This window comes from Odocoileus virginianus, chromosome 9, assembly GCF_023699985.2.
Source record: "Odocoileus virginianus isolate 20LAN1187 ecotype Illinois chromosome 9, Ovbor_1.2, whole genome shotgun sequence".
NCBI classification, from domain to species: Eukaryota; Metazoa; Chordata; class Mammalia; order Artiodactyla; family Cervidae; genus Odocoileus; species Odocoileus virginianus.
The window spans coordinates 30,686,805-30,699,592 of record NC_069682.1 but is presented as its reverse complement, the minus strand read 5'-3'; the positions used below and the strand labels follow the sequence as shown (position 1 = coordinate 30,699,592).

At 38.2% G+C, this 12,788-nt stretch overlaps 1 protein-coding gene across 8 annotated transcripts in view; it reads right to left on the bottom strand.

The window, feature by feature from the left end:
• ARHGAP12 (Rho GTPase activating protein 12) overlaps positions 1 to 12,788 on the bottom strand; it is a 119,276-nt gene that overhangs the window by 52,192 nt on the left and 54,296 nt on the right. For 5 of the 8 annotated variants that reach the window (XM_070472132.1, XM_070472130.1, XM_070472134.1 and 2 more), the window contains 2 exons: positions 6,743 to 7,006; positions 153 to 293 (listed from right to left, as the gene is read on the bottom strand). The exons of 1 other annotated variant lie outside the window; for it this stretch is intronic. In XM_070472132.1, coding sequence (XP_070328233.1) covers positions 153 to 293; positions 6,743 to 7,006 — 405 coding nt within the window. The remainder of the gene's footprint in view (positions 1 to 152; positions 294 to 6,742; positions 7,007 to 12,788) is intronic. 2 more of the 8 variants (XM_070472135.1, XM_070472136.1) reach the window with 1 other exon arrangement.

The window sequence follows — 12,788 nt, the reverse complement described above, 5'->3', positions numbered from 1 at the left end:
GTTACATTGAGTTTTCGAACTGTCAGTTGACATGACTACAAAATTACAAGAAAATATTTCCATGAGTTTTTAAAATACTACTAGAGCTTCCGTACACAATGATTTTATGAGAGGAATGTGCCAAGAAAACTAGATGAGAAAAAAAAATGTACCTTTTCATTAGTATAGTCACTGGTATATAAGGTATGCCCACGTTCATCCAACTCTTCTGACCAACCCCTTGGAGGAGAACCACACTGACTATCTGACTGGCTGTGACAAATGCTGTGGTAGTTTTCTTCTGATGAAAAAAGCTACAAATAGTCAGAAACATAAGGATTGTTCTTCTTTGAATATACATATAGAGCAGTTGAAAATCTAAGCAATTGACTTTATTTGGCTATACATACTAAGAGATCTTGAATATATTCAAATATTTATTTAATTTTCATAACAAAGTCTTTTTAATGGTATACTGTAAGTGGTGCAGGGAAATTAATAAGTTATTATATTGCATTAATGCAAGCCTAGAAATATTCACTATGAGAACAATGTTTTCAGACTGAGAGATAAAAATGCTACCTTCTATGCTATGCTACTTTTAACTGAAATCAGGTTAAAAAATGATGGGGATAGGGCAAATGTATGTATGCACATCTATGTCTAAGCAAAGTAGGAGGTGAGGGCACTTCATTAGACTGAGATTCTTGAAAATTTCACCTATTAATCGCAAGTTCCTAGCCAAACACCCAGCAAAAAAGTGCTTAATAAATATAGCTTGAGCTAATTTTTTTAAAGTGTGTGGGATGGGAGAGGGGAGGAAAAGACACTAGCTCTGTAACACTATATTTTATTTTCTAATTGATAATCAAGTTTTCCTGACTCACTCAACACAAATGCTTGTTAAAAACTATTCAAAACTATACTTTAAAAGAAGGAAAATATAATATTGAACGAATTCAAGCATAATACAGAAAGATTAAGAAATTCAGTGTAATATTTACTGGGCTAATTATGCAAATGACCCTTCTAGGGTCACGTTCAGGTAAAACAGTTTCTACAATTACATCTACTCAATAGATCAAATTTTCTACCACCATATTTGGTCTGAAACACTCAGATGTGTAGATTCTCAATGCTGTGCGAGAAACAAACATCCTAATGTCAGTAACATGTTCATAAAAACTGACAAAGTCAACTTTATAGAAGTCTTGAATGGAGTGAGCTATACATCTTTTGTAATAGCAATGGTTTAAAAAAATGGAAAACCTAGCTGAAAAATCAGGATTATTTTAATCTAATTGAGATCACTTAAAACATAAGCTAATATCAGAAAGGTACAATAAGAATCTTTTAGAAACAGAATAAATGGCAATCTGTACGGAGAATATTATTCAGCCATTAAAGAAAACAGAAATTTAGTCATTTGTGACAACATGGATAGAGTTTGAGGGAAGTATGCTAAATGAAATAACTTGCAGAAGAAAGACAAATACCAAGTGATCTCACTCACATGTGGAACGTGAAAACAAACCAAACAAACAAGCTCATAGGTAGAGAGAACAGACTGGTGGTTGACAGAGACGTAGGGAATGGGTGAAGAGGGTCAGAAGGTGCAGACTCCTAGTGACAAAATAAATTAAGTCCTGAGGATGGAATCTACAGCATAGTTACAGAGTTAATAATACAACACTGCACATTCAAAATTTGCTAAAAGAGTAGATCTTAAAAGTTCTCATTCCCAGAAAAAAATATTCTGTGTAACTATGTATGGTGACAGATGTTAACTATGTTTACTGTGATCATTTTGGCAATATATACAAATGTCACATCATATTACATCACAATTTTTTCCAAAACCATCAAGGAGCAAGAGGTTAAGAAATACTCAGGAATAAAACTAACTGGAAGCAAGAATCCAGATTGGTAAGGAGAATAAAAAAGGCAGCTTTCTTCAAGAAGGCATTTACCAAACCTTGAGCTAAAACATTAGTTTTCAAGACCATGCAGGTGTGCTGGGGATCAGGATTCGGGACAACCTAAGACAGGGAGTCCCACAATAAAGACAGGGGACCCCAAAGAATTATACCTGCAGTTATAGGGTAAACCAGAAACAATCCTTGTCCCTCTAGTGCACACTAGGAAAATCACAGGACTAACGGGGGGGAATTAGGGGAGAACCCAACAAGCCAGTCTTTATGCATTCACATTACTACCACCTAGGTGGCCTAGGGAAACTAAGACTGAAAATTCAGTTTCAAATGTCCACAGGATACTAGTTTCCCCAGCACCTGAGAGAAACAAGGAAAAACTCTCTGAAGGAAGGAACTTTCAACATTAGCATTAAAGATTTGTTATCTATGATCTCCAACAACTATCATCTCACATTAAAACACACACACAAGACATGAAACAAACAGCATGAGTGAGTCAGCAGAAAAACAGCATATTCAGACTCTTTAAAGACTTTATATACTGAAATTATAAAAAATGAAGTAGAAAATAAGATCTAAGAAAAATATGACAAATAAATGCAACATATGATCATTCACTGGATCCTCTACTGCAGGAATAAAAAACATAAAGGATATTAACTGACCAGTGAGAAACACTGAATATTAACTTTGCATTAAATAACATTCAGATATTAAATTTCTTGGATGTGATAAATGCATTTTTCAATATGTTTTCAATTTGTTTTGCTGGAAAAAGTCCTTATACTTAAGAGAATAAACCATTACATTGTCTGGACAAATGATTCAGAATAAAACAACTAGTGGAGATAGAAGGGTGAAAGGAGGGAGAAAGAAATGTGTGCAACTTCTGAAGTCCATGCGCCTGACAGCCCAAGCCCTGCAACGAGAAGCCGCCGCTCTGCAGAAGAGAAGCAGCAAGAAGCCTGCCCACGCGCAGCAAGGAAGACCCAGTCTAGTCAGAGAATAAAGAAGTAAAGAAACAAGGCAAATGTGGTGAAGTGGTAACAACCTGCACATCCAAATGAAGGATACCTAGCATACAGGAGCTCAATGTGCTATTCTTTCCACTTTTCTGTATGTTTCACACTTTTCAAACTAGTAACATGGATAGCTCCCCCAAACAAATTAAAAATAACACATTTTTTAAGTTCAAGGGTTGGTTTAATAGCAAATAAACACACATGATGAAGAAACAGCAAACAGGAGCCTAACTTGAAAATGACTGAGGACAAAGCTCAGAGAGGTGCAGCAATAAAGTGTTAAGTTTAACGGGAATCAAGAAACATGGCTAATGGAGCAAGCAGAGTACACATGTACCTAATCACAGTCCCAAAAGGAGAGGAAAAAGAAAATGAGACAGGAGCTGTATATAGATAATGTATGTAGATACACAGGAATTTTCCAGAACTAATCAAAGATAGAAACTCCTCAAGTCTGGGATTCCCAACAAAGCCTGGGCAGGAAATAAAAAAAGATAACTTCACCTAATCATATCACAGTGAAATTACAGGCACAAGGTCCTCAAAGCCTCCTTTAAGACGAGACCTACAGACTGAATTGTGCATATTAATAATAGAAGCCTGAAAACACGACAGTAAGTCTCAAGGAACTGAAAAAAAACAAAAAGCAAACAATCACCTTAGAACTGTGTACCAGGTAAAGATAGTCTTGAAAAATAATGAAAAATAAATTTCCAGGCAAATGAAAACCAAGACTCTTATCACTAATGGAGGCTCACTAAGGAAATTTAAAGGTATGGGTATGCACTTAGGACAGTAAAAAAATTATTCAAGATAATGTAATCTGCCTAAAAAATCTGAAAAAGAAAGTGGTAAATATAAGGACTAATTTTAAGAGTCACCATGTACAACAGTGGGGTTTCCCTAGTGGCTCAGTGGTGAAGGACCCACCTGCCAAACAGGAGGCATGGGTTCAATCCCTGGGCTGGGAAGATCCCCTGGAGAAGGAAATTGCAACCCACTCTAGTATTCTTGCTGAGAGAAAACCCATGGACAGAGGAGCTTGGTGGGCTACTGTCCATGGGATCACAAAAGAGTCGGACATGAATTAGTCACTAAACAACAAATGTACAACAGTCGCAGGGGTGGGATGGGGGCCTAGAAAATAGAAATAAAATAAACAACAAAAGGCCCCACAGCACTTAAAAGAGTTCTTGGAGGGTTTCAAGGAGCAAGAAGATGCTGATTAATTGTAGACTCTGACACATATGCCGGTTACAACTTCTAAGGTAGCATTTCCTAGCAGCAGCATCATGGACAGTTAGGGCCAGATTATTCCTCGTGGTGAGAGCTGTCATGTGAATCACAGGATGCGCAACAGTTTGTCTGGTCTCTACCCATGAGACGCTGGTAACCCTTCCTGAGCTGTAACAACCCAAAACATCCCCAGACATTGCCTAATGTCCCCTGGAGACAAAACTGCCCTAGGTGAGAACCACTGTTCCGGGGTAACCACTAAAATAACAAGCTTCTGAGTTAGAATGAAAGAGAAGTTTCCTCCCACTTGAACCCCAATAAGATAACAGTACTGAAATAAGCTCAAAAAGATCTGAACCCCCAATAAGAGGGAGAACACAGAAAGACACAAGAGCCACAGAACTCTGGAGGCTGAGAAGCAGATGAACAAAAACCTAAATTATCCACAAAGCAAGCAGAATCTAAACGGGTGGGGGTTGGGGCAGCACTGAAGAGGAAAGATGAAATCCAACAAGTGTACACAGCAACAGGTTCCTCCTGGAACCGAGGTACGAAACTGAGGACTGATGTCACCAGGATTCCCTTCTCACGCCTGGCCACCAGTGTGCACCCTCCCTTCCTGCAGCAGAAGCACAGGGACTGACTCCCTCTCAAGAGGAATTCTGAGCTGGGAAACAACAGGCACAACTAGAACACGGGTGCCAAACAGAAAGAGGGGAGACTAAGGGGCTGTGTGTGAAATAAACGCTGCTACCAACACCCTGGGCAGCTCTTACTGGCCAGCATTTCTACTTCGGCAGAGACTGGTCAGTCTGAATGGGAAGACCTCATGGTTCCAACACTGGAGACATCCAACATGCAGCTGACCCAGATCACCATAAAGTCAAGTTCAAAATACTTCACAACTGTGAGAAAAAATGATCTCCGACCTAGAATTCTGCACTCAGGCACACTCTCAATTAAATATGAGAGTACAGTGTCGACATTTTCACACACATGGTCTCAATTTTACCTCCATACGCAAACTTTCTCAAGAAGTTTCTGGAAGATGTGACCCGGCCACTCTGGAGACACCTATTTTAAGACAATATGTGCAGAGAGTAGAGAGGTGTGAGCTCAGACTGTGATTTACAGATCACTCCCATCTAGTTTCTGAAGTGTAACAGAAACCTAAGAAAGGCTATTCAAGTTTCCATACGTACTTTAAATCCTTTTATTCTATAATTTAACCCTTTCCCTAATTCTTCCAAATGATAAGACTTTACTTTATCATGGACACACAGGACAACTTACTTTCAAATCTTTCTAAACACACAAATTCAAATCACTTCCCTAACACTTCTCTTATTATAGTAACACAGGAACAATTTCTCACTAACCCTCCACCTCATTCCCCAACTCTCAGTATTAATACAAGCTACCACCAAAGCACAGCTATAAATAACCAACTGAAAAATAGGACAAGAGGAGGGGTTATTAACTATACAAAGCTCTTAGACTCTGCTGAACACAGGATGTGTTACCTGATTTCTCCAGCTCCTACCTAGCTGGAGTTCTGCTGTACTGACAAGTCAGCTGCTCTAAGTGCAGGTGTTCTGTGCGGGTGCAGGGGCCGCTGTCTACCAAACAGCAGGATGTAACTCCTTCCATCCATCCTACCCAGGCTTCTCTGCACATCTGCACAGTCCCAGGGAATCTCTCCAGGCCTCAGAGATGAGTGCTTCTCAAAGCACTACTGGCTAATTCATTGCACTGCCCTCCGGGGGGGGGGGGGGGGGGGGGGGGGGTGGGTATGTTGGGGGGGGGGGGGCGGGGAGTAGGGGTGTGTGTGTCTGTGTATGTCTGTGTGCCTGAGAAACCAAGGTGAGTGGGGAAACGGTATGGACACTTGTTAGAGAAACTAGTTTTAGGGACTTCCCTGGTAGCTCAGTGGTTAAGATTCACACTTCCACTGCAGGTGCACAGATTTGATCCCTGGCAGGAGAACTAAGATCCTGCAAGCTACGTGGCATGGCCAAAAACACAGAAAACAACCAGGCAATCAAGAAATGTTTTTAGGGTAAACTGTCAGATTTAGAGGATGTTCAGCTTGTAGCAAAGGACTTATATTATACTTACTTTCCCTACACAGACATAAAAAGTGAACTTGTACCTCTAACAAAAACTGAGAAGTATCTTGCCAGTCCCATCAAATCATAAAGAAAAGCATCAAATAACTGGGTTTTTGTTTGGCTAAATCACATCACATATTTTCTTCCCTTCTTTTTCTAAAAAATGTAACTGCTTTGGCAATAATGATGACTGGATTAGTATCTTCTAGCATGTGAGGGAAACCATGGGCAAGAGGCAACATTAACGCAGTGAACTCTAGACATGTAAGCATGCCACAGGGCTAGCTGCGTTCTACTAGTTACACACTAAGAAGCAACAAACAGTGATATGATAAAACTTGGAAAGAAGATTTAGTATCTTAGAGATTTCAAAGGTTAGAAGCAAACCTATTTACTTCTCTGAGGAACGAAGAGAGAAAAAGCTCTGTAACTCACTGGTTGACCCCCTAGCTCCTCATACCTCTTGATCCCCTGGACTCTGGGAATCTCCTTTGCTTGTGTTCGTATCTCGAGTCCAACGAGGGGGTTTCCAAGTTCTTTCCTGTGTACCTCTGTTATAGTAATAACAACGCCCTGAACTATCTTTATGAGTTTCCCATTCTCCATTAATCTGAATTGCTGGGCTTCCGGGGAGCGGGGGAAGAGCCGACTGGGATATCTTCAGTTCCTGCAGGTTAGCGTAGACGGGAGAATCAGGCCGCCCTTGATTTGGAGGTGTCATTGCCTATGAAAGATTTGAAATATCCATGTTTACATGTGCATAATGCTTATAAATAAAAATTAAATAAAACATGAGATTTATAAACATAAATACAAATTCATTTTAAAACATATATGGAGGTGTGTATATATATTCTTTTAAAGGAATGAGAATTTAACAGTTTTAATATCCATAGTTTGAAAAACAAACATAAAAGCTTTCAGAAGAACCCAGAGTACACAATCACTTCCCCTCACCCTGAGAGCAAACTCAACTAGAAGTCATAAGTCAGGAACAGTGGGCTCCAGTTTAAGATCTGGCCTGACAAGCTGCAAAACCACAGACTAGATCGCTTCATCTCTATGAAATAGAGGAGTTTAATCTCTGTAAGTGAAGAAATTGGATTAAACCACTTAGGTCTCCATTGGCTCTAAAACGCCACAATTTTTAAGCAATTTTTAAAATATAAAAAGTCTTCCAACAGAAGTCAGCACTTACTCAGAAAACTATGAAAAAATGTTATATCCTAAGCTCTAATATTAAATCAAGACTATAAGTAAAAGATAAAGGAGATATAGTAGTACTTCAGCTCAGAATTTACCACACAGTACTCCTTCTCAGTTATAACTTCTCAGTGTGTGTGTGTGTGCATGTGTGTGCTCAGTCAATCAGTCATACCCGGCTCTTTTTGACCTTATGGATTGTAGCTTGCCAGGCTCCTCTGTCCATGGGATTTTTCAGGCAAAAATATTGGACTGGGTTGCTATTTCCTTTTTCCAACAAATGTTCCCAACTCAGGGACCCAACCTGCGTCTCTTGTGTCTCCTGCATTGGCAGGCGGATTCTTTACCACTGAGCCACCTGGGAAGCCTGTTTCTCAGTAGCCCTAAACAAATCTTTAGTCTCTTCTTAGATTATTTATATGTGAAATTCATAAGAGCAGAAAAAACAACTAGCTATAACTCTGATTTACATGCTTATTTAATTTCAACTTTCAGTTTTACATTTATTTGTTAATGTCTCACTAGATGTCAGTCAAGAGCAGAATACTCTACACATTTTGCATGAGGACCTTGTAAACTGTACTAAGTTAGAGTTATAGTTGCTGAAAGAATAAGCACACATCTAAGAACACATTTTTATGTTGGGTGTTCGTGCTTTTATGTTGGGTTGGGTGCTTTCCTTTTACAACAGTTTCTCAGTCCTGGCATCACTAACATTGGGGACAGATCCTTTTTTATAGGGGGCTATCCTGTGCAGCATATTATGTCCACTAGCACCTCCGGCCTCCACCTACTCATGGCAGTGGTTTCCTCCCACTGTGGCAATTAAAGAGTCTCCCGATGCAGCCAAATGTTCTGTGGGGACATCACTGCCCCTGGCTGAGAACCACTGCTTTGTCATATTAATCTGAGAACCACTCAGACGTCCCATTACTTCTACAATATACCAGAGTTTTATGACTATCTGAAAACACTGAATTTTTTTAAAAGGGGGAAATGTGAATGTATATACCAAATTGATTTTATTGAAATTAAAGCTCTTTAACTTCTAAAATATCATTTACTTATAAATTAATTATAATGACTCTAAATCACAGAATAAGCTTTAAAAAACAGAAAATACTAAAATAACCCAAGACATGAATACATTTATAAAATGGTTACCTTTGGTCTTTTTACACATGGTAATTATATACTCTACTGAGTGATACTAATGAGACCACTTTCCTATAAAGGTTAGCTCTGAATTTAGACTATCACCAAACAGCATCTTTCTATTAAGAAAATCTATACATGAAGACAGATTTCCATGTATTTCATTTTCAGACTAATTCCATATCCTGTTGAATTAGCCAGGGTAACAATGCTTCTCTGACTAAAACAAACTCTGTTAATATAACAAACAATTCTACATAGTAAATCATTTCCTAGGAACTTATCTAGAGAATCCAACAAGAGCTAAAGAAGCTCTTTGCCCCTGGTACTTTACTAGACTTGGGGAAATAAAGGTGCCAAGAAATAGCCATTTTCAAAATGATTTTATGACATGTTCTACTAGAGCTTTAGGAAATAACTAATTAACTAATTTCTGTTGTTTAGAGGATTCAGTTTTTCCAATTTAAAAAAAAGTGAAATGCTTTAACAAGTTTATAATGCTAGCATAATTCTGAAATAAAAGCAGAGAACTAAGTGAAATAAAAGTATAAACCAATCTTACTTACAAATGGAAATGAAAATATACTCAACAAACCATTAGCACTCAAATCTAGCACTGTATTAAATAAATCAGGAAAAAGCAGAAATGTTGAGGATCTGTCTTCAGGAAATCTCTTACAGTAATTCTTTACATTAATATATTAATTGATCATCACCGACACCAACCAAGTTACAGATAAAACTCAACATGGATTAAGGATAAAACTCTTAGCAAGAGAATAGGTGATGCCTCCTTAAAACGACTTTACAAATTATTCAAGATAAACATCATACTCAGCAAGGTACTGCTAAGAAAGTAGCATTTTCATTAAAGTCCAGAACAATTCCAGGATGCCAAATATCACTGTTTTTATTCAACAAATATCCTAAGATAGGAAATATACTAAAACACAAAAAACTAAGTGAACTAAGTACTGGAAGGAAAACAACCGTGGTACTTGTCACTGATGTAACCAATATTTGAAAGCCTACGCCTATGAGAAGTACTAAGAAGTTTAATAAGTTGGCCAGGTAAGATGATCATTTGCTCAGTTCCCAACAGATGAGCAATGACAAATTAGAAAATACAACAGAATTTTTAAAATCTCATCTACGCTAAAAGAACTGTTAAAACACTTACAAGTAAGCTTTAAAAAAAACAAAGAGGAATACTTAAAAAACTTTCCTCAGGTACCCAAAACTATATAATACTTACATGTTACTCCTCCAAAAATTAATCTATAAATTCTACAAATTCAATGCAATGTTTGGCATGCATTATAGTTAGCTCATGGTCTTACAGGCAGTAGCCCTGAGGGAAATTTATTGAATGAACAAGCGAAAAAACAAATGAACAAAAGAATGCAAACACATATACCCCAGTAAAAGCAAAACTGAAAAACTTGGAGCTCGTTACACGTGATAAAGATAGGTGACCAGGAAAACACCCACATTTTTATTTGGGAACAAGGATGGACAATTGTGTCGTCATTTAAGACAGGAACTATCTAAAAGTGAACTGACAGTCAAGCATTCAGCACTGCAAAGGTTACAAATATGAGTTTTAAAATGTCTTGTCTTCTAGGACCTCTAATATAGTAAAAGAAAGTGAAACAAAGATCCTTTAAATGCATAATAGACATACTGTTAGACCTACATGTGGGAGAGTGTGGGAACAAAAAATGAAGAGGCCTGGAAACAAGGGAATAAGCCTCAAAAATGAACATGGAAGTATTAGCCAAGTCAAAGCTGTGGATACAGGGAGCCGCAAGAACAAACATTTGAAAAAAGCATGGTGTGGTCGGGGAGGATGCCGACTGAGAGGGCAGGTGATAGGAGCAGCACAAGAAAGATGTAAAGGGAAGCAAATGCCTGAACAAGGAGATTTGTGTGTCGTGTTCAAAAGCATATGTTGCCCAGCAGCATTTAAGGAAATACTGGACAAGTTAAGCCAGGAAGCACATTCTATTTAAAATTTAGAAATACTGCAGATTTTAGATGAACACAACTAGAGGCAGCGATCAGTTAGGAGGTCAGTAACAGATCAAAGATGAGAGCTGCAACTAGACAAGGAAAGTAGGAATGGAGAAGTAGGGCTAGATGCAAGAAGAGATTAGAAAGTCAAATTAACATGCAGAGTGTATGTCTGTTCGTGGGAAGCTTGTTTTTTGGTGTGTGTTTAACCATGGGTTAAACAACATTGAGATGAAGAATAGGACACAGAAAGACAGAGGAGTTTCCACTTACACTGCAGTAGGTCAGTACTCCTTTTAAAAGTCCAGGTAGAAAAGCTCAGACTATCAGGTAGACAGATTGAGAGCTCAGTATAGAAATCACTGCTAAAAATATAAAAGTCATCAGCAAACAGATGGGGCCCAAAACTTGAGAATACACAGAAGGAAAGAAGGGGTAACACAGACCCCTAGAGAATACTAAGCAGTTGCTTTATGAATTAAAATGAGAAAACAGGTATCAAGTTAGCATGGGGTCTGGCAAGGGTGACTTATGGTGGTAATATTACAATTACTGATGCAATTAATAAGGTACCAAGCAAAGTAGGAGGATCCAGTAAAGGAAGCAGAAAGTCAGAAGTAGGCAGCCTCACAGGAAAAGATGGTATTTAAAAAGAAAAGGAACTAGCTTCCCTCTGAAGACTTCAATACAAGGGCCATGAAGCAATCGCTAGATTCAGGAGCTAAGAAGCCATTAAAAGACTCCAGCTTCCAGCCAGGAGGATCCAAATCATGTTCCTGCCATGAACAACTAGAAAAGTAAATAAAATACAGGAAATGAGTATTTTCAGGCCTTATACCACAAAACAAGCAGCTCAGAACTACAATCTACAAGAGAAGAAATGAAGGGCAAGCGCCAACCACCCCCCAGCACTTCTGCTTGGAGGCAGTTTCCAGAACTCAGCAGCAAGGGGAAACCCAGAGTCTAGGAATCTTAGAGATACAGATTCACAACAGAGATACAGGCTCACAACTACCACTTAAGGTAACAAAGGAAATAATATAAGAAATGAAAACATATAAATTGGGGTTCCCTGGTAGTTCAGTGGTACTCTGCACTCCCAATTTAGGGGGTCTGGGTTCAAATCACGGTCAGGGAACTAGATGCCACATGCAGCAACTGAAGAGTTCACACGCCACAACTAAAAGACTCCACATGCCACAATTAAGACCTGGCACAGCCAAATAAATAATAATTAAACAAAAAAAATTTTTTTTCAAAAAAGAAAGAAAATACATAAATGTCAAACACTGAGGAGAAAGGAAATTGAGAAAAGAATAGACCCTAATTTTTTTTAATCCGAGAATCTTCAAAACTGATAAACCAAGAAACAGAGACGAGAGTTACATCTGAAATCAAGAGATGTAACAGCAATCTAAGTAGATCATACAATTAGAAGAGGTTTACTGACAATGGATGAATGGTAAAACTTCAGTATTTCACACTCTAATTTACCACTAAATGTTTCGACAGATGTTCATTTGAAATGTTGTTCATTTGCTGTTACAAAGAGTTTCAGCAGAAATAAGAACTTTGTTTTTCTAACAAACTAACTCCAAGCTTAGATCTGAAGAAGGAAATGGCAACCCACTCTAGTACTCTTGCCTGCAAAATCCCACTGACAGGGGAGCCTGGTGGACTACAGCCCACAGGGTCGCAAAGAGTTGTACATGACTGAACGATTGAGTACAGACTTAAAATCAACTTAAACCTTCAATTTCCAAAGTGTATAGAAAGAGAACAGAAGAGGGCTCAGTGTTTTTAATATTCCGATAGTGGCAAAAAGACACTGTCCCTGTTTATTACCAACTGTTTAAACAACAGAAAAATTCAAGGGAACTACCACTCATTGATCATTAATAAGTTTCCTCAAGAACTCTTGAAAATTTAAATTCTTGGTAGAAAAAATACTTAGAATGAAGTACCAAATTTATGCTTACATGTACACAAAACACATACTGACTACAACAAGGGATGGTTCCATAATTAGACACCATTTTTTCCTGGTGAACCAAAACTATGGGTTTTTAAGTGAATCTAATGCTGGTAAAGATGAATGTTAACTCCAGTTTATTGCTGATGATTTTAGCCAGCTG